Genomic DNA, 22,023 nt, shown 5'->3' on the forward strand with positions numbered 1-22,023 from the left:
GGTTAGTAAGTGAAATGGGAAAGTTTTATGAAGTTCTTAATGCCAAGCTTCCCCCTATCCTTAGCTCACTCACCTATCCATAAACTGCAGCACAAAATCCTCAAATTCAGCAGATGCAGAGCACAATTCTCTTTCCACCTACAGTTTTCCAACATGAAGGAAACACACAAGGTTGGCTTTTATTAAGGAAACATAATAGAAAGTTAATTTCCTAGATCAACTACTTCCAATGTCCAAGTGAAAACATCCTCCAGTGCATTTCCCACCATACAGACTCAACTGCTCCATGAAACAGTTATTACATGTTCCTGACACTGTCCTGTCCCAGTTTCCTGCCTGGATGTGTATCCAAATAACCCCTCTGGTGAAATCAGGTCTGCCTCCATGGATACAACCTTTGGCCTCACCACTGATCCTCCTTTGTAGCAGGAGGTGAGCAAGTGCCAGGAGTGCTGCCAGACCTCTCTCTCCTGGCAGATATTGACAGTAAATATTCACTGTACAAACTCCTCTTCATTTTTGAGTGCTGCAGCTCTGGGACAATGAAATTCACCTTTTAATTTGGGCAACCTGTGGCTCTCTGAGCTACAAAGTGTCCCAGGAGCAAAGAGGTGTGGTGATAAGGGAGATAAGACTCACTGTCTAATGCTGTTACTATCTCTTGACTAGAGGAGATTAACAAGTATCTGGAGGGAAAGCAAAAGAATCTCAATCAGGGAAGGGAAGCAGGACTTAAAAGAGGAGCAGGGGTTTATTTAGGAAGAAAACAGCCCTGAAAAACGGGAAAAAAATCGAATGCACTATTTAAAATAACTACACAGACAAACCTCCTCCTCAAGGCAGGGAAAGCTCCAAGTCAAATGACACCACACAGGGCCCTGAGCAATTTAGTTTTGACATAAAAACATTAAACTGCCTGAATTTAACACTCTCTACAACAAGCTGTGACGAAGAAGCATTGCTAAAGCCAATTTGCACACTGGTGTCAGCTCCACTGATAGAAACAAACAGAATTAATATCTGTGCATACGCTGCTAGAAATTAAACTGAAAACTAAGTTACAGCTCTGTTTTTATACCAACCCAGCACTCTTACCTCTGAAAGATCATCTCTTTCTTGCAATACAGATGAACAATCTACTAAAGGCACCAGAGTAGAAAATGTTGCAATGAACTGGAATGTAATCTGTTGAGAGGTACAAATAGCTCTTTAATGAGTGTTACTCTATCTACACATTAAAAAGCTTTTCCAGTTAAGGTATGGGACCTAAAGCAAATTATACTAAAAAAAAAAATCCAGAGCTCTATTCTTCCACCCTAAAACTTCAACAGGTATTTCAGATTTTATATATAAAATTAAACAGGCAGCACTGTAAAAATAGTCTCAATTTTCTAAGTAACGTAGCCATTATTTTGTGCTGAACTTTAAAGTTACAAAACCCCAATATTTACATTAAGTCCATTAATATGAATTTCTGAAAATACAGACTTTTTATAATTTAATATAATGAAAACCTAGGGATAAAGAGCTTCCTTTTGATCTTAAAAGACCAGGAATATTTGCTAGGAGCTGGGAAGCAGCTGTTTAATCTTGTTTTTCAGAGCTGCCCAAAAAGTCAGTACAATCCTTCTCACAAGCACTCTGCACTCTTCAATGAGCCAAAGAGGCTTGTAATATTAAATTTTTTTGAATAAAATTGTGCAGAAAAAAAGACTGATAAATTCTGGGCATGGGAGTTACCTGCTTACACAGAAATATGAAAATATTTCTATATAAAATACAGTATTAGCTAGTTGGCTGGTTATCTCCTAAAAAAAGGCAATATTTGTACACTCACCATGCATTTGCTGAAGTCATTTGGGTCCACCCCAGGCAAGGCTCTCATCAGCAGAGGTAGCATGTGTGTGGGACCCTCAGGAAACCACTTCCCCCCGGACACCAGGCTCCGAGCTACTCCAATGACACAGCTCAGGGTGGCTGTGAGCTGATGAGGCTCTGTCAGGGTCTCAAGTGCAGGATATGTTCTGCAAAATGGGAGGCGGTCAGATTGGCAACAGTAATGTTTCTAAAGCCTTCAAAGACAATAGAAGTGGACTGCACACGCTATTTTCTGCATTGAAGAAGAAAACATTTTAATGTTTCCAAAATTGTTTTCTCATCATTTTCCAATGGATTTAACACTGTTTTGTTACAATGTTCCTTCCATTGGATCAGTGCTATCCACCACCAGTTCAAGATTAAAGACCTTCCAAGCAGCTGCAGCACAGGAACTAACAACTGCTCCTGCATCCAAAGCTACCACGATTTCCCTGTTTGGACTTTGAGGCAATGCCAGCTGTAGGGTTCTTGTGGCAAACACGAGAACGTGCCTTGGCTGCCTCTAAATCGAGAAGGGATCTCTTCATATTACTACAAAGTCCAGACCTCTTTATCAAAACCCGGGAAGTTACTGTGATTTTTAAACCTTTTTTTTTTAAAAATTAATACTTTTTAAGCAAACTGCATAGCAACACTTCCTGTTGTTACCAACAGCCTCCAGTTCAGAGAGGAGTCACACTGCTACCACTGCCCTCCGTCACCCAGAGCACAGCACACCCAAATAATCTGGAACTGCAGCCAAGGCAAACATTCCAGGGATAGTTTGAACTACAGAGCAGATGTTGGGTCTGCTCTCAAAAAGAAAGGGCAGCCCTACTCAGCACTGCTGTCCTGCTTGGAACTGCTGGGCTTGGGATGTTTTGTAAAAGAGCAGATTTATCAAGTTTTTACAAACAGTTGAGTAAGGGTGGTGTGGAACACGGGAAGGGCTCTTCAATCAAACTCATTCCTCTGCTGTTCTGTTAAAATACAAAAGACTGCATAGGGAACATGGATGGGGGCTAGGAGGAAAGCTTTCAGTGGAGAAGGAAGGAGCAACATTTTTCTTTGGCAATTTCAGGCACTAAGGCATTAAAAATAGCACAAACCAAGTATTTCACAGAGGCACACAGTCTGGCAACTACAAAGTCAGCAATGCCAGTGATTTTAAACAACCTGCAACATGCTCGGAACCAAACAGAAATGTAAAACATATCCTTATTGCTACACAAGCATCCCGTGTATCTGGAACCTACCAGGTGGCTTATGAATAAAGGATGCAAAGTTGCTTTTTCAACTGATCCACCCACTATCTGATACAAAATGCTCCCAGAAATGCAAGCCACCTGAGGACTGCCTACCCTAAAGCACACGAGCTGCCAACAGCTCCCAGAACTATTCCACTTGCCAGGTGATCAGAAAAACCAAACAGCAAACAACAAAACAAATCAAATGAATTAAAATAAAAAATTGAGTCCTCCCTTGCTCCCAGTTCTGAGATGACTGCTCAGGAGGGTGTATCAGCAGCTCCTCTCACTGCAGGTATTCGCTCACAGCAAGCAATTAGTTTATTATTTAATACGACTGCTTTTCCTATTTATTTCTTGGGAAGGGCACACGAAGTTGCAACGTTCCTGCAAAACTTACTTCTCAAGTACAGGTGGAATTACTAATTCAGGACGCATCAGTGCAAGGTTCTGCAGGGCTTGGGCAGCCTCCAGGCTTCCGGTTTTGCTGAACATTGCCAGGAGAACAGGCTGGATGATGCACTGCACAAAGTCTGTCACATCCTGGTCCGTGAGTTTGTGGCTCTCAGGGACAGGAGTTAACCAGGTCACCTTCTTGTAGCGCTCACGGTGCAGCCTCCTCACAACACCACTGGGCAACCTCTGGAGCAGCTTCATCAGTTTGTTCTGGGAATAGACCAGAAACGCTGGTCAGTGGCATGGCAGCAGCACAACCTGGCTGCTCAGGGCACAACAAAAAATTTTAAGGCAAGATCTTGGGATTACACAACCACAATAAAGGAAAACTCGGAAGAGCTCTAAAATACAGCATTCACGATTTATTGCTAAACTTCATTTCCCAAAATACCAGTAATTGTGCTGCCAGCACTGTCGCATGATTTCAGAAGTCATGAAAATCACATAAAAATTATACAGTCAGGAATCAAGATTATTAACCAGTAATTAGGCCATCTTTGGGAGCATTCTCTGTACCTTCAGTGTAAGCAAACACCCTACTCAAGAACAAGCCAGCTCCCTTGGCACTGCTGTGACCAGCCTTGCTGTTTTAATCTCTATTTCCCATCAGCTGTCCCAGGGAGATTCTCACATTCTTTAACAGAAGATTCCACTAGTTACACCATCTAAATGTTATGCTTCAAACTAGACAATGCAGTAAAAATCCTGTTTGCTTTGTTTAATAGAATCATAGAATGGATTGGGTGGGAAGGGACCTCAAAGCTCATCCAGTTCCAACCCCCTGCCACGGGCAGGGACACCTTCCACAAGACCAGGCTGCTCCAAGGCCCATCCTAGATTTTGATAACTTGGAGACAGTAGATCAGTAAGAAAAAAAACCTCCATCACACAGGTAATACTGATGGTGTGTGTCACCCTCATTTCAAGTGCTGACTTCTTTTTCCTGGCTATATCAGACTTAGATGTCTTGTTTTGGACCTCTGCACTGCCATGAAAATAAAGAGCATGGTTTGAATGACAGTGCAATCATGGACCATGATAATTCAAGTCTGCAAGCACCACAGATCAACAGACAATCTGGAGCACACGAGGTTGAAAGGTTGAAATCCCAGCCCAAGTTCTTGTCTGGACACTCAAACCACTCAACTCACCAGCCAGCGCCCGTTATTTGAGGGATGGTAAAAAGAGGCAATGCTGTTGAACAAGCCAGACAAGTGCTTCTGCACCAGCTTACTTGGTCCACCCTGAAACAGAGAAACCACAGAATTTCATCACACAGGCCAAGATAAAATGAACAGGTAACAGCAGCATGAGGCACAGGTTTGTTCTCCCCACAGCAAGACCTCAAAGCAGCAAATCACATCCCACCCCCAGCTCAGCACTAAGAGCAAGTTCTCTCCATCCCATCTGCTGAGGCTCACACTAAAACAGGTGCCTGTTCCTTTCCAAAATGCCACAGGCAGCAGCTGTGAAACAAACCTTTCCAGCCCTGTTCCACACTGACAGTAGAAGGATGGACTTGAAAACATAATTTGGAAAAAAGAAAGCCTAAAACCACACTTCTGCAGTGAGCTCGGCAGAACAAATACTCATCTTAAATACATGTTTCAAGCTTTGCATTAGCTTTTGTTTCATTTTATGAAGTAGCTGCTCACCATCATGGCTGTGATCCACATGACTGCATGTCCTACGTCGTAAGCATTTGTTAAGAATCTTGGAACAACCACCTGATTGCTTCCCACGGGCAGATTCAAACTCCTCAAAATCCTAGTAAAAATCTGATGACAAGAAAAACAAACACTGGCATAAGTTAGTTTTCAAATCCAAAGATGTTTTAAAAAACCAAACCCGCCTAGCAAGATAAGTAAGGGATGTCATGAAATGAGCATTGTTACCTTTGGTACATATGGATCCCAGTCTATGTACCCAATGTTGTCAGTGGCCAAGCGAGCAAAAAGATTGACTAAATGCTGAAAATAACCAGAAAAAAGGGAATATTCATTAGAATATATTGAGAGTAAAAGATGCAAAACCCACCAGCTACTTCACATACACAAGATAAAAGCTACCCATGGCAGTAAAGCACTTGGGAAGGGAGATTTCACTCCATCAGAACCACCAAGACATGTTTCACTGGCCTAAAATAACATTTATACAGGGACATCAAAGAAAATTCCACCAACTCATCCATCTAGCTTTTCCCAATATTTAGCTATTTAGGACAATTAGCTCCTGCAAGATCCATCCTACTCAGTGCATGCTGCTGGCTGTCACATTTGTGTGCTTCGGTTTAAACACATCAGTGGCTTGTAAAGGTCACAGGCATCAGCTGTCAGCTGGGAGGGCAGTCTGTGACTGCCCATGAAGAATTAGATACTCCATCACCAGAAGACAGCCCCAGGAGTCCAAAAGGGGACTGGAAGATGTCCTCAGGAAAGGGAGTTATCAGGACTGAACAAAAAAAAAAAAAAAAAAAAAAAAAGGAGATGACGTCTCACTCTTGTATCCTGAATGTGAAAAGCATAGCACCCACCAACTCTGCTTTTAGGAGCTTCTCCAAATCAGGAAAGACCTGCTAGGCTCTCGATGCTTCAAGATACTGATAGAAGCAATGACAAAGCCAAAAAGAAGGGCCTGAAATTCCGAGACAGATAGCCCAGAGGAACAGGTCACCTCTCAGGCTGAAGGACATGTCAGCTTTGGAAAACCCCCAAGTTCAATTCAGGACATCAGATTACAGCCTGAAGACAAGGGTTACATTTTCTTTAATGATCTGCCTTTTTTACTTGATCTAAGGAAATACCCAGTGAAAAAAACCCTTACAATGCACACAAGGAATTGATTCCACAGCTCTCCTTCAAACAGCAAGTCTAATTCCTGCCAAAGCAAGCCCAGGAAAAGCTTGCAGCACACAGAAGCTTAAATTGGATTGCAGAGTCAGAACCCATGTGTCTAATTATCTGCATCCCAGCCTGATGGAATGGACCTGGCAAAGCAAACAAGAAGTGAAAGCTTTGGGGAAAAAAAGCAAGCAAACTGTCAGAATACAGTGGAAGAGGAGAAAATATCAGAGATAACTTGTGAAAGAGTGCTGATGATTATTTGTTACACAGTTTGACAGAAACAAACTAAATCATGATACTCAAGTGCAGGCTGTCACAGTGCTGTCAGAAGGAATAGACAGAATTACAATTTTTTGGGGGGAGCGGGGAAGCCATCAGGAAAACACAAAAGTGAACACAGAATCTCAAAACCAGCTTTGGCATCACCAGTGTTCCAATCTGGACAATTGCCAAGTGCTGGGCCCAAGGCTGCCTCCCTGGATTTGTGATGGAAGGCAGGAAGAGCCATGGAATGTGTGACCACAGAGGTTTGGAAATCAGCTTTCTCCTCAGACACGGAGAAGTTCTCCTTGTGTATCCAGGCAGGAGATTAGTGAAAGGAGCCAGATGGCCAATGAGCTTATGTTCATACCGAGCAGGGAAAAAAACCTGGGGATAGGCCAAGTTTCACTGCAGCAAAGCCAAGGCACAGCTCAGCTGACACCAACAGCACCTAAGCTGCTGCTGGGGCTGCCTCCAGAGGGAGGTCTTCATTTCCCAGCTTTGGATCTCCTCACATGGGATGTGCACCAGGGGCACACAGGTACAGAGCAGACTGTTTGCTAGAAAGATACAGCCCAAGGCAATTTTTGGCCAAAGGGAGTACAGGTTCTTTGCTGTATCTCAAAAATGACAGCAGCTCACTGCAGTGAAGGCAAAACGTCACCACTCAAAATCAGGGACCATCCAAGATGTGTTAAAAGACAGGACAGAAGTGTAATTTCTAGAAATCACAACTACACTTTGCATAATTCTATGTATTAGCAGGCAGTCTGGAAAATGCCAGCATTCCCAAGGCTGGAATGAAAAGCTGCCTGAGCTGGCCATTAGACAATGTTCACCAAGCACAACTGCAGTCTCATTTATTCAGACAGTAATTGCTTGCTAACAATAATGAAATTATTGTCTCTGCTTTCTTGTACTAGTTAAAGCAGAAGGGAAAAAACCTCATTGTATCACTGTATGGCTTCAATTCCTTGCAAGCACATTGCAGGAATATTTAAATGAAGATTTCTTCTAGTGTAGGTGAAAAGCAAATACTTACCCCTTCCCACTGGGGAAGATTTTGAACTGACACCCAAAGGCCTATAAATTCATCAAACCAAAGCCTGAAAGAAAACAGAAGCAAAATAATTTAACACTGAGAAAGCAGCTCCCTCACTGAATATTTATCCCTCACTTTGCCAGGTGGTTGCAGAATTCACCTGTCCCTCAATTAATTCAGCAAGAACAAGGATCAACACGGACATGCTTTTATGAATTTGCCTCCCAGAGCATATTCCCAAATCTGACTTTCAGTCCTTGCTTTTTTTCTTTATTTCTCCTCTGACTCTTTTTTGATCCCCCTTTCACACAACTGTCTCCCAGGAGTTTCCTTATCTACCTCAGCTCTGCCATCCCAACACAGGTAAACCAGATAAAAACACATCACACTTCATTTTCCTCTGCCTTGCACTGTGAGATTTGTCCCTTTTGACCAGTGGTCACAGCTGTCATTAGCTCCTTCTCTGAATTCACTTGAGGGCAAGGATGCAAATGCTCCACACCAGTCCCTGACTCAAATTCACCTTTATGAACTACATTTAATTCAATTTAGTTTGATTTGCTGCGTGCTTTACTCTAGAGAAGGCAGAACTCAGTAAGGAAGAAGGACTAAGATTCCTGCAAGTTACTTTTACAAAAGAAGCTGGTTGGCAGTGTTTCTGCCTTGAACTCCTGCCAAAAAAGCTGCTGAAAGCCACCAGTGACTTCAAATCATCCTGTAGAAGATGATTCCTTGCATTTGGAACAGAGCACTCTTCAGTGACACCTACTTGAAACCCTTGTGGTGGAGTTCAGGGGGAAGGGTGGTGGGCAGGAAGAGCTCAAAGTAGGTAATGGCCTTCTGCATGGTCACATCAAAGGGACACATCAAAGGCCTCCACTCATCCAGCATTTCCCCAGTGGCGTCTTCTGGGAAATACCTGAAAACAAGGAAACCACTGAATATACACAGACCTGGCTTTAAAGTTTGGCTCTTACTTTAAGCATATTGCAAGCTAGCTACTAATATGTCATTTTAGAGTAAAGTCGTGTGCCCAGGGGCAATAGGCCTCCAGAAACCTTCACAAAACAGAGGTAAATCAAGGCCATTGTGGTACATCATTTTAAGACCACCAATTAAAAATACTCTTGTCTTGTTGAACCAGAGAAGAAATCGGTACAATGCAAAACCATTTCACTGAGAAGGCTGGTCCAAATCAAACAACTATTACTCACTTTTGATGCGACATAAAAAAAATTTATCACTTCAGGCAGAAGGATCATTTATAGAAACATTACAGGAATGCTGGTGATTTAATTTCTTTTAAAACTCACTAAGTAAGCATGCAATGCAGTACTTAAAATGCATATTAGATACATTTTTTTATACAACAGAATTATTGCAACCAAGGCTGTTAAAAAGGAAAAATAAAACCCAGAAAAGTCTCTACCCTCCAACCCAAACTTTTAAACATCAGCCAAGCAATGACAGGTAGAGTGGGGTCTTTTAAACACTTCCTCCCCTGCTTCCTAAATTAATATTAAAGATACCAAAAAAAAATCATGAAAGAAACACTTACGGTCTGCAGCTCTTCACGAGTGTTTTCAGAACACTTTCTACAGAACTGAAATGAGAAAAGGAAATGTTAGAAATAATGTATTACTACATTTCAGAGACAGCGTAAAATAAACAACCATTTGCTGACCTTTCCCTCCAGAGCCTAAGATAATGTTGGTGCAATTAGATGTCTTCTGTGAACATGCATTAGCTAATTGCCTTCTCCACAGACTTAATGTAACGATTAAAATTGCTCTGCTCAACTCCTGGTCCTATTTTTCATATACTACTCTTGTATTTCCTGCATTTAAGTGAAGAATTAGTATCATTTCATAGAAGTGACATCCTGCATTTTATCCACGAACAACCAGCAAAGTGACTTCTGGGGGACATGAAAACACATAGAAAAATGAGTTTGTGGACTTCATGAATATTTGTAAGATAAATAAAGGCAACTCGTTGGTTTTAGGCTCCAAACACCGTATTTGTCCTTTTCAATGTGGTTTGGGGTTTTGTCCAGTGATTCTAAGAAGACATGAACTACCTGCAAATCAAGGGTTATCTCATTAGGGACCTTCCAAGTAACAGCTGATTTTAAAAGTGCTTTCATCCACAGCAAGAACACTTATTTGAGAAATCATTTCAACACCTATTGTCACAGGATGCCATCAAACCACTTTAAAAAAGACTAAATCTCAGAATAAACTCAAAGAATAAAAGGGAGAGGGAGCAGGGAGTGATCAACCAACGCAAGCACAAAGGTAGTAAATTGTCACGTTCTTCAAACCTTCCATTTATTACACAACCACCTCAAGACTAGCTTGCACTTTTACCCAAAAACATCCCCTGAATGGAAAAAAAAAGTTCTGGCAGAACAAATTCTTACATCTTTTAGATATGCTTTCTGTAGAAATAGAAATATTGCACCCTTTCATTCACCATCCCAAACTAACATTAAAAAATGCTTTTCTGCTCAGAAAAAATGATGCAAATGTATCATCTTTAGAATTTTACCAAGATCAATTAATTTTGAGACACACAAATACTGAACATGTACTATTGTCTCTCCAGCCCTACACAAAATAAACTGATCCCATACAGCCAGGAGAAATAAAAAGTGGATAAATCACTAATTCCCTTCAACACTCAAAGCAAGCCAGCAAAAGCCCACCCAGCCCTCAGAGCACTGCTTCGGTCAAGCAGTGCTCTAGAAGATGCAAAATTATGTATATTTTATGCAACAGTGACAAAGGCAACTCGGGGCCTCTCCCAGAAAGAAAATTTTGAGCTGACTGACTCTAAGATATGGAGAGGAAAGGCCAACCAGTCATTAAATGAAAATAAAATCAAACTCTGCAGGAAGCACAGGAAGATCCTGGGCTCAAGTGAATATTGTCCTTGAAGGAATTAGAAAAAAGATAATGGTTGTTCCTAGAGCAGATAAATAAAGCACGAACAAGCAACATTCCTTAAGAACATTAAAAATTCACATGATAAATGTTTGTGTGACAAAAACAAACAAGCTCTCCCCAGACTATCACTCCACTCAAGTCAGCTCTCACTAAGGAAAACCTGAAGGACAGGAATTTTAACAAACACTGAGGCCAGAGATCAACATATTTTTAAAATTAACAAGTTTTCAGTCAGATCTCAGCATCTGTCAGTGTGAGAGAGCAAAGGAGAAAGATTAGGATGTTCCCTCCTTTCTTATGATCACAAATTTAGGAAGCCAGAAAACAAAAAAAACCAGTAAGACAATTTTGTATCCAAGGAACTTCCATCCAAGAGAGTGTTCAGGTACAGCCCAGCTACAGGAGACATCCTGGAATATTCCCTTCAGGGGACTGTTAGGAAAGGATAGGACATTGCAGCTGGGGAGATACATTAAAGCACACCCAACAGCACTTTTAAGCCCTATAACTGTTATCTTTTTTGGCACTACAGGATTATTTTCCTCTTTTGGAAAGGGTAGGATGATACTGATTAGCAAATCGGGGTATTTTTCCCCCGCATTTACAAAGAGAAAATTATTAACATATAAATTGACACTGCTGACTATTACATTATCAAAAAGCAGTAAAAGACAAATTTCAGTTTTTCAGGAGAGGGGAAATTCTAGGCCTGAAGAGAAATTCTAGTCCTGAAGTGGACACTCCACCACACAGCTTAAATTAAGACAATGGAAAGAGCAACCAGCTACAGTTTCACAAGTTATTTTAGTGATCTCCTAACTATAGTGAGCCATCTCTCACTGGATTAGTACAACTAAGCCCTTGTTTCTAAAAAAAACCCAAACAAAGCAAACCCCACTGCGATCCCACTGCCACTTCCACCAGTTTTCTGCACTTATCATACACCAAAACTCCTGATACTGTTTCCATGCAAAAATTCCAAGTGAACTCTTGACACAGAAGCTCTTCACAGTCCCAAGGCTGTTGCTGGGTGGATTTTCCAGAAGCCATTACCTCACTGCTAAAGCACTTTCCATGATTTCATCGGATTTAAGAGGAAGGTACCTTCACTCCGTAACATGCTCCTGCATCAACAGTGATTTTATCCATAATCACACACAACAATTGCTCCAAAGCAAAATTTACCTCTCATTTGACCCCTGAAATGTATTTGCTGGTTAAATTAGTTAGAACAGAGCCCTGGAGAGCCACTCCACACACACTGCCTGGGTCCCCAATTAGCACGGTTTACATCCAGTGCGACATTCTCATCATCAGCAGTGGTGTCAGGTTAACACTGGGCTTCCAAATACAATTATTTATGCAGAGAATTCCACCTGTGTGACAGTGCTGCAGTCCAACAGAGCATGCATTGGCCAGAGGTCAAAAAAAAAAAAAAAAAAAAAAAAAAAAATCATTCTTACCACCTATGTAACACATTAAGCACAAATGTTTTAGGTGAAGACCAGCCTGGTCGATATGAACTGAACGTAAACAAAAATAAAACTCAATTAAAACAGGAGATAAATTAAACAGCTACAAATCAGCTTTTAAAGCCTTGACTTCCACCAAAAAGATACCCCTCAAAAAGAGGATGAGCACTGTATGAGAAGGAATCACACTGCATGGAGTGCCTGACATGGAATGAAGTTAATAAAAGCTGAATGCTTCAGTCAGACCATCACAACAGAAATCGTCCTTCCTGCTTTACCTCCTCTATCCTCCTGGAAAAGGTCCCTCCCCACTACACAGTGAGCAGCTCCTCAACACCATCCCCCCAGAGCAAGGTCTGCAGGTGCAAAAATTAAAAAATAAAATCAAAATAAACCAAGGAAGGCTCTGCTCTTTCACATCTTACCTACAATTACCAAAATAATTCAATTTAGCAAACTGATTTTTTTCAGCTACACGGCCACAAGAGAAATTCAGCCTGAAATGCTCCATGTATTTCCTGTTCACGTCCCTTATCAGCAATAGGATCTTCCCCGCAGGAATCAGTGGCAGTGCTCCAGCATCATTCAGAAAATTATTTTTTTAAAAGCAAATGAAGCATTTTCTCCTGCATTTCTTGATGAAGTTTCAATTCAACCAAAGATAATGTGTCATCTATGTGCTATCTTTTATAATCTGTAATTTATAGAGCAGGACCTTTTCTGACTGGGATAATTATGAAAATTTTAAGTCTGGAAATATGACAGATGGAGAGGAATTGACAGTGCAGAGAAAGCAAAGAAAACAAGCTTTCATTTTTAAAATCAATAGAACATGTCTAAAATTCTTAACTGGAGAAAAGAAATGATTTCTCCCTATCATGGCATCACTTTGAGCAAATACATGTATTTCCTATAGAAGATACTTCATTTTTCTTGGAGTGCAGACTGATTTATACCTGGATTCCAGATCCTGGGAATGATTACAGTACAAATATTGAAGGACAGTACCATTTGTATATTTTTCCCCACAACGTTACTGTGTTATAGAACAGAACAGCATACATTTAACTTAGTCTCTGTGCAGGTTTTGGCTGGGGTAAGTTAATTTTCTTCACATTATTACCCATCTTTAGCTCAACCCACAGGTTTTCTCACTTTTACCCTTCCAGTTCTCTCCCCAATCCCACCAGGAAGGGCAGCGAGCGAGGCTTAGTTGGCAGCTGGGGTTTAAACCATGACAAGATCATTAAATATTTCATACTAAATTTATTAAACTGTGGGTTATCACCCTAAAATAAGTTGAGCAAGTCCTCTGTTGCAGTGTATTTAAAAACTAATCACATTCATAAAGAAAGAAACAGCATGACAAACACAAGCCACCAGCAGAAGGAGATACATGATTTGGTGCAGCCCTGCATGCAATTATTGAAAGGTGCCTCATGAAAATAGGAACAGGATATTTCCCATGGATCAAATTCCAGATATTAAAAGCACATTGCACTGTACTTCAAAGCAGGTACTTATAGGCCTATCAAATGTTTTAAAACGTGAACTTACTTGGGAAACCAATTTAATCCCAGATGTTCTGTTTTGGAGTATAATATCCTTTCCAACATTTCATAGAGTGGTCGCCAAGGCAACTCTAAATCATCCCTGGAAAGCAGTTCCTTTTTCCTAATAGGAAACAAAACATCAAGCACTTCAGGATTCAACACTGACATGGACACACTGCACGTGGGAATACCCCCATCCCTGCTCCCAGTTTGGCACAAACTGCAGGAAGGGCAGGCAGGACCAGGCTGGCCACTGGCAGCCTTCAGCATAAGTGACACTGTCAAGATTTTTCCTGACTAAGTGAAATAAACATTATCAAGTTGTGAGCCAGTTTTCATCTTCTCCCTAGCTGAGATTCAGCCTTAATTCTTGGCTTTCTGAGCTGTCTGGTTTTCTTGATAGGGGCAAAACTGGCATTCTTCCACTTTCAGTCCCACTCCTAAAGCTCTGACAGGTGTTTGCACAGGAGAACCCTTTAACCATGAGCACTGTACAGGGCAGATAAGTGAAGCAACCTGTAAGAACTCTGCTACATGAAAGGCACAACATTGAGCAAGAGATCAGCTGTTCTGAGACAGAAGTTTCCACAGTCAGCAGAAATATGTACTCACTTCAACAGGTTGATCAGCAGGCGTGCAAATCCTTGCATCATGCTGATCTCCAGCTTTGGAATTGTCACCAACTCGTACAACAGTTTGATGAACAGCACATGATCCTCCCTGCTGAATTTTCTCCCATATAGTCGGATGTATCTGCAAACCAAACACAATATTTTAAACATCCCATTTTATCCAAGACCAGAGCCAGAATCCCTCCGATTTGCTGTTTAATGAAACAAAACTAAAACTTGGTTCTCAAGTCCAAGAAGAACTGAAGACACACATCAAGGGAAGAGTTACAACTGCAATTACATGAAGAAAATGAATGACCAGACAAAGTTTACAGCCCTATAAGATTCTACAGCTACTGTAAGCTCATGGACAGGACAGAATCCAGAAGCTAAAAAAAAAAACAACCCACAAAGTATCAAATCAAACTCAGATCAAGTAGTTCCCAGTAAGGACAAATAATTGATTTAGACGCTGAGCTTTGCTGGTGGCGTGTCCCACTATCTTCAGCAAGGGTAGGTCCATCAGACTCACTCCAGAAGAAGTGTTTCCTGGTTTTAAGTTGAGATTGAAAAAAGAAACATGTTTCAAGTCTTTGAAGATATTCTGCACCAGCAAAACTTATATAAGGTGCTAGCAGAGCATTTTAGGTGTGGCACATCTGTAAATTACTGTTCACTGGGAGGCAACTTCCCTCTTTATTACAGCTCTGACTATTCTTAAAGATTCATAAGAAAGCTGCATTCCATTTCCTTTTTCCTGTCAAGTTCAAGGGGGGATGTTTACATTTGAAGGGCAGTGTTTTCACTAATGTTCATTTCAACGTTGTACTTACTTAAAACACAGAAGGAAACAAACAAAATACAGGACAACCCACTTTTCCACCACAGGAACCTAAATAATCTGGATTGACCAGAGATACTACCTACCTACAGAACTACACCACCAAGAGCTGAACACCTACACTTTTCACATGCCTAAAAAAGACATGCAAAAAGAATCCTCAGAGAAAAAAAAAATGGGTGAAACATGCATGATTAAAAAAAAAAAAAAAAAAGAAACTGCAGAAGCCTGGAAAACAAGTTTTAACTACAAAGAAACACAGAGATCCAATTTATCTGCCAGCATTGCTATATATAACTAAAAATAAAATGTTTGGCTGGTTCTCCTTCTTGACATTTTCTAACAACAGCTCTGCTACACAAAATGCTGTTTAATTAAGAAAGGAGTAAAGTACACAGAAACACGCTGAACACAAAGATGTCACTATGCCCAAGCAGCAGGACTTTGTGCCAAATTGCTCCCATATTTTATAGCTTCTTTATGTAGGAGGGAAGCAGAGCTGAAAGAGGTCAATTATTTGTATTAATCCAGCTGAGCATTAAGGCAGTAGCAGAAAATAAATAGTTCTAGAAAGGGGTGCTCAGCCTTTTCCTCAAGATTAAACAAGTAGAATCTATCAGAGGGAAACTGCAATGTTTTCAGAATATCCCCTCAGAAGGGATGAAATATCACCATTACTAAATAAAAGAATAGAGGCAGAACTTCATGAGCCCTGAAGAGTGTCCAGGGGCTAATCAGACAGATAATGTGCATCATAGAAATGGTGTCTCTTCAGGATAATTGGGTTATTTGGGGGGGGAGAGGGGGGGTGGGAAATCTAAAACTAAATTGTTGCAAAATAAAAAATAAGACTTCTGAAAGCAGATAATACCACATTGAGATGACACTTGAAATCTTAAATCCACTGCCTTTTTGATTCCTTTGAGGTTTTAAGAGTTCTTATCCTGCAAAAATGATAAACTGATTGTCCTTCATTGTGCTGGTCCCCTGCGTTCAGCTACATTGAAAAAAAACCCCAAAAAACCAACAAATAAAACCCACCCACACAACCAAAAAAACATGATTAAGAAGTGAAAATTCTGTTTCCAACTCCAGCCTTTCTACACAGAGTACAAGGTCTCTGGAGATGACAAAAAAAAAAAAAAAAAAGAAAAGAAAAAAGAAAACCATAAAGCCAATTCCCCAATCTCGGAGTGCTGGTAGCCAATCTCTCCCTCCTCAAGTACAATAGGCCTATTTTTAGGAAGTGTACTATCATATCATGTGGCCATCCTAAACTGCCCTAGAAAGTTGGCTGCTCTGTTACAGTTAAAAATTACCTCTCCTCCAGAAGCCGAACAACACACTCTCCTAAATTCCTGGCTCTCCATCTGCATTTCCTAACACACAGGACAGGATCACGACTGGTTTAAATCTCAGTTTTTGACAAATGATGTGAAAAGCAATGAATCATGCTCAGCAGGACTGCTTAAATCACATGTACATGTACACAGCACACACATCCCTCACACAGCCAAAGAAAGCTTCTATTTCCCTGATAAAGATGAGAGAAAGATATCAAACAAGACTTTTAGGAGATAGTGATTAAAATACTTGGCTGAGTCCCATGGAAACATTTCCATCCTCACTGTAACCTTGCGTCCTGTCATTCTCCTTCGAGTTGAGCTGCATTTTTTCCACATCTTACAGCAAGACAGTTGAATGTAATTTTGTAAGTCTACACCTGACAAGCACATAAAATAACATTGTCAGGGACAGCAACTGAGTCCCTCAGCTTCACACTGACTGCTGGAGCAGAAAGCACAGAAAGGCATTTGTGTGTTTGCCTGGCGGCAGAGTTAACTCCATGTACAGTAACCATGAAATGTCTGTATTATATTAATATGCTCATTTACTGACTATATTTAGGGTTTTTTTTTAATTTTTAGAACAATCCATAAATCATGAAGGAGGGAGAAGTTGAGGCAGTAGCTACTGCTGACCTGGAGACCATAAAAACTTATGGAGCAAGGCCAGTTAAGCAAATTATTTTGATGCAACCTGCTTTTCCCACACATGCTGTGGCAAGCCGAGATTCATCCTTCTGCTTTCACAACCCAGTTAGTATTTTACAAGCTTTTACCAGCCAAAGCTGAAGGAATCTTGGAGCAATTGTTACAGATTTAACTGCCAGTCTCTGAGGCAAGTTTTACTTGCTTTGGAAGCCTCATCAAATCATAAGTTACTCTCCTCACAGGAGAGAAAGTTCTCTCACCACAGTCCACACACACCCCCCAAAAGAACCAGTTGTCACCACGGAAAAAGACCCATAAAAGAATTATTCAAATCAGCTTACAGGCATTTTGTCTGATAAACTCCTATTCTGCCTCTTTTCTGTCCCCCCTCCCTACTCAGTTCGTGACATCAGACAGCAGAAACAGCTGGTCAGAAGATAAATATGTGCAAGTCATGGTTCCAGCTGTGGGGGGTATAAAAAATACACAATTCAGCTGCCACCATGAAAGAGCTCTCAAATCTTTAACTCAAAAAAAGACTCGAGTTTCACTTTCATTCTCTCCTATGGCACAGAGTTGTACAAAGCTGAGGAGGTGTAACTATGCAGGTGTATCATCTGCATGCCACTGTTTGCTTTGCTCATTCATATGTACACATATCCCAGTTTGTATTAACATTTGTATCAGTACAGTAAATAAAGACAAATTATTTCACAGAATACTGCAAGAATTCCAGCCTTTGCAATTCAGACATCGACAACAAATCTAAGCAGCCATCATGCCATTATGAAGATTCTGAGCATTTCCATTTTACTAATTATAGCTTTTTCCAGAAAGGAAAAAGGGAGCAAGTCAATTTGGACATGAGTCCCTGACTATCGAGAGAGTACAGACTGGATTATATTGTCATGAACACCACATGGCTGGAAGTGTTTTATCTATGTCTGAGCTTTTACTAACGTATTTCATAGCATCATGGAATGGTTTGAGTGGGAAGAAACCCTAAAGCCCAACCAGTTCCACCCCCTGCCATGGGCAGGGGCACCTTGCACTATCCCAGGGTGCTCCAAGCTCTATCCAACCTGGCCTTGGACACTTCCAGGGATCCAGGGGCCTCCCCGCCCTCACACGGAAGAATTCCTTCCCAATATCCCATCTGACCCTGCCTCTGGCCGTTTGAAGCCATTCCTCCTTGTCCTGGCACTCCAGACCCTTACAAATAGTCCCTCTCCACCTTTCTTGCCTGCTTCCTTCAGGTACTGGAAGGCCACAATTAGGTTGCCCTGGTCTTTCCCTTTTCCAGGCTGAACAATCCCGATTATCTCAGCCTTTTATCCCTAGAAGTACTTCGTCAAGTCAAACCGAGCAGCAACACATCTCTCACATTAACTACACCAACTTATTTTTTACACCAAGCCCACTATTTCCTTCCCTGCCCACACCAAACACACTCAGAGCCTCCCTGTATCTAAAATGCTGCAAAGAAAACCATGGTACTAACAGGCATCAGACAAGCTGCAAACACTCACAATGAATTCAAACTTCAAAGAGTAGGTGGAAAACCACAAATTGGAGCCTGCTGACCTTTCTATGATTCATAAAGCAGCACAGCAGTGGTTCCCAACAGGCCAAATTCACTGCCCTGGAGCCTGAAGTGGTAACAGCAATTGCCATTTACAGAGTGAGTAACAGGGTGTTTCTAAGGCACACTTTGAATGAATTTCTGTGTCTACTCAGCCTATTTAGCTGAAGCCAATCTTTCTCACTGTAGGGACTCCTAAGTTTATTTCAACTCGATGGGAATAGGAAGTTCCACCACAGGTACAGGCAACAGGTACCACTGAAACCAGTATGAGTTGGCAGATGGCTGGGGGGTGGGAAGGGAAGCAGTGTTGAACTAGTTCCAAGCAGGTTCAAACTGTCACATAACACAAACATGTGAGTCATTTTGCAACCACCACTGTAATTCTATCTAAGACTGCCTCTTGGGAAACAGAAAGGCGCTTATATTCCAATACAGTCGTACCTAACAGGCTTTGACTGACAAATGTATATTAAATTCTCAATTAGTATTATAAAAAAAGGACTTGTGTAAGGAGGGAAGTTGTAAGCGAGCGTTTCAAAACGGTTCAAAACACACGTATTTCGTTGCTTCTGGCACACAGGAAATGCTGTATGTGAAGGCACACACAGCGTTCAGCAACAAACATGATAAACATCCACAGAATTTACTGATTGAAGCTACAGGACTCACTGCCATATGATGCCATACCCAGCGCCAGAGTGTCCCGAATAAAATAGGGTCACTTTGTAAAATTCACGAGGAGAAACCTATGCAGTACTCGGTGCTATCTATGAAACCACCGAGGGTTTATCTGTATAAAAACCATCTTACCAGCACACAGCACGGCCAACATCAGCACAAACTACTCCACGCCAGAGTACAGCCAAGATATCAAGGGCACCAGCGGTGTTTATACAGCATTAAGCCAGAATTTAATCCTGCCAGCACTGACCCAACAAATCGCCTGTCTTGAGAAAGACTTCGTGTCCCTAAAGCAGAAGTTACACGGAGATTGTATCAACCACCACTTGCTTAAGAAGGGGAGAGGTGAAACAGGTAGCCAAGCAGGCATTAAAAAATATACACGTATTAAAAATAAAAGCACGAGTTAAACGCACAAGCGCTTAACTCGTAGAATTCGGAAGTTTCAGAGGCAGCAGGCGAGCTCCTGCGGCCGGAGCCACCTTTGTCCCCATTTCCGATGTGGAAGCGCCGGCCTTGTGTAAGGCGGGGACGGGACAGCGGCCGGGAGCCCCGGCCCGGCCGGGCGCCGGCGGTTCCGTTATGCGGGAGGCGCTCCCGGCGGGCAGGGCACGGCTCGGCGAGCGAAGGCAAGGCAAGGCAAGGCAAGGCAAGGCAAGGCGAGGGACTGACGCGCCGCTCGCAGCCCGAGGCCCCGTTCCCCGTCCCGCCCCGGCACTCACGTCGAGAGCTTCCTGGTCCAGAAGAGCCCGCCGGGCCAGAGCTCCTGCAGCTGCACGGCGCGGGCCAGGTTGCCCTTGATGTGCGCCAGGAAGCGGGCGGCCTCTGCCTCCAGACGCTCGCCGTAGGGCAGCAGCTTGTTGTAGACGATCTCCTTCTGCGGCGGCCGGGCCATGTCGGCGCTGCCCGGGGAGGGCCGGTGACCGCGGCCGCCGCGCCCCGCCCGCCCCGCTCGGCTCCGCGCCGCTCACTTCCGGCGGAAGGCGGGCCCGGGGCGGCTCCGGGTGCTCCGCGGGCACCGGGCCGGCCCGGGCGGAGGCGCAGGGCCGGGGCTGGGGCTCTGCTGGGGGCGGCCACGGCGCTGTCCCTGCGGGTCCTCTTGGGCACCGCCGCGAGGAGGGGGCGGAAAGGCCGCGGCACCCGCCCGAGTTCAGGGTTCGCGCTCTGCGGCTTTGCGGTTTGTTAAAAAGCCCTTCTCCCAAAGGTGCCGCCACCTGGACGCTTAATTCGGAGTGAAAGCATTCGCGCACCGACTGCTCTCATCGGGAGGGAATCAAGCGTTAGTCCTCGCTCAGAAATACTCGGTGTGAGGTGGGGATGGGGCGGGTGCTGGAGATAACGGGGCAGTCCCCATCCCTGGAGAGGTGCAGGCACAGACCGGACGCTCACTGCCGTGGTCTGGCCGACATGGAGGTGTCGGGCCATAGGCTGGACTCGATGACCATCTCCGAGGTCTTTGCCAGCCTAATTGACTCGGTGGTGCTGTAATTAGCCCCGGAGTTTGATAGCAGATTGCGCGGCTGCCTAAGAGGCTTATTTGAAATAATAAAGCTAGTCAGGAGAGCAGAGCTCGCCCGCGGGCCGTGGGTGTGGGATAAACTGCTGAGGGATATGTGATAACAGCACTGATAGCTGTTATCTCCAGCTGTCCTAATGTAATTGAATTTCCCCTCAAGAATTACATCGTGGCCATACAACAGCTGCAAACTGATTAGATTTAGAGCTACTGACAAGGGTAAATCCTGTTTTTTGATCTTTATGCTCAAACTAGCTCTGCTTAAAATTAAAAAAAAAAAAAAAGGCTAACTAAATTGTGGAATATGATAGGGAGAGAAGAAATGCCACAGAAAACCTAAGTGTGACAGGCAAAGGCATCATGGCATCTTCCCGAGGAGTGCACTTACATCATCTACTTTTTCCACCCTCCTAGACCCATGTTTTTAATAAAAGAAGCACCAGGATTTTGTTTACTGTCCCATTCTTCTGAAGCCCTTCCATTTGTAGAAGATTTTGTATCACAGGATGTCATATCCCATCTATCAACTTTTACATGATTACAAAATAGCTGGACTTCGCTAATGTTGTTGCCATCTTTCAAAGGGGCTTTTCAGTTGTGTTGCCTCATATCTACATGAGGCAAAACAATTCATAGATGAATTTCTGCCCTTTCTGGTTTGAATTAAAAATGAAACTTGATCATAGTCAGATTTCTGTGGGGATAAAGTACATCTTCGTTTAGTGTTTTTCTGGTGAAAACAGGAATAAACAATATGAATTTAATAGTTTTTTCACCAATTCAGTCAAGGATAATAAATTGGCCCAAAAGCTGTAATAAAAAACCAATACCTATGGTTAGTGAAAAGGGTAAGTGAAAATATGTGTGCATTTAAACTGAAAAGTCTAAAATTATTTATTTTCTGTCACTTAGAGGCAATTCTGGATAATCAAAATGGTGATTTGTTCAGACATTTCCAATGTGGGAAAGTGTTTGTCAAATTTGAAGCATGCAGAATTTGTTTGGACTTGGAGGGGAAAAATATCAGAATTCAGTAATTGTTCAGAAATTGAAGTTGGCAGATACATCAGGAGCTTCGCAGCTGCGTTCTGTTGCTTTGTAGCCATGTTATAAAAA

General features: G+C 42.4%; 1 protein-coding gene across 1 annotated transcript in view; it reads right to left on the reverse strand.

Moving 5' to 3' along the window:
• The window catches only part of PSME4 (proteasome activator subunit 4), a 43,996-nt gene extending 23,655 nt beyond the window's left edge, over positions 1-20,341 (reverse strand). Inside the window, exons 1-13 of the mRNA XM_039569120.1 lie at positions 20,114-20,341; positions 14,292-14,432; positions 13,684-13,800; positions 9,265-9,309; positions 8,476-8,625; positions 7,707-7,770; positions 5,456-5,530; positions 5,216-5,338; positions 4,712-4,804; positions 3,505-3,770; positions 1,838-2,024; positions 1,096-1,185; positions 74-138 (exon numbers count right to left, since the gene is read on the reverse strand). Coding sequence (XP_039425054.1) covers positions 74-138; positions 1,096-1,185; positions 1,838-2,024; positions 3,505-3,770; positions 4,712-4,804; positions 5,216-5,338; positions 5,456-5,530; positions 7,707-7,770; positions 8,476-8,625; positions 9,265-9,309; positions 13,684-13,800; positions 14,292-14,432; positions 20,114-20,286 — 1,589 coding nt within the window. The 5' untranslated portion in view covers positions 20,287-20,341. The remainder of the gene's footprint in view (positions 1-73; positions 139-1,095; positions 1,186-1,837; positions 2,025-3,504; positions 3,771-4,711; positions 4,805-5,215; positions 5,339-5,455; positions 5,531-7,706; positions 7,771-8,475; positions 8,626-9,264; positions 9,310-13,683; positions 13,801-14,291; positions 14,433-20,113) is intronic.
• Between the last annotated feature and the right edge of the window lie 1,682 nt (positions 20,342-22,023).

This window comes from Corvus cornix, chromosome 3 (genome assembly GCF_000738735.6).
Source record: "Corvus cornix cornix isolate S_Up_H32 chromosome 3, ASM73873v5, whole genome shotgun sequence".
In the NCBI taxonomy this organism is placed as follows: domain Eukaryota; kingdom Metazoa; phylum Chordata; class Aves; order Passeriformes; family Corvidae; genus Corvus; species Corvus cornix.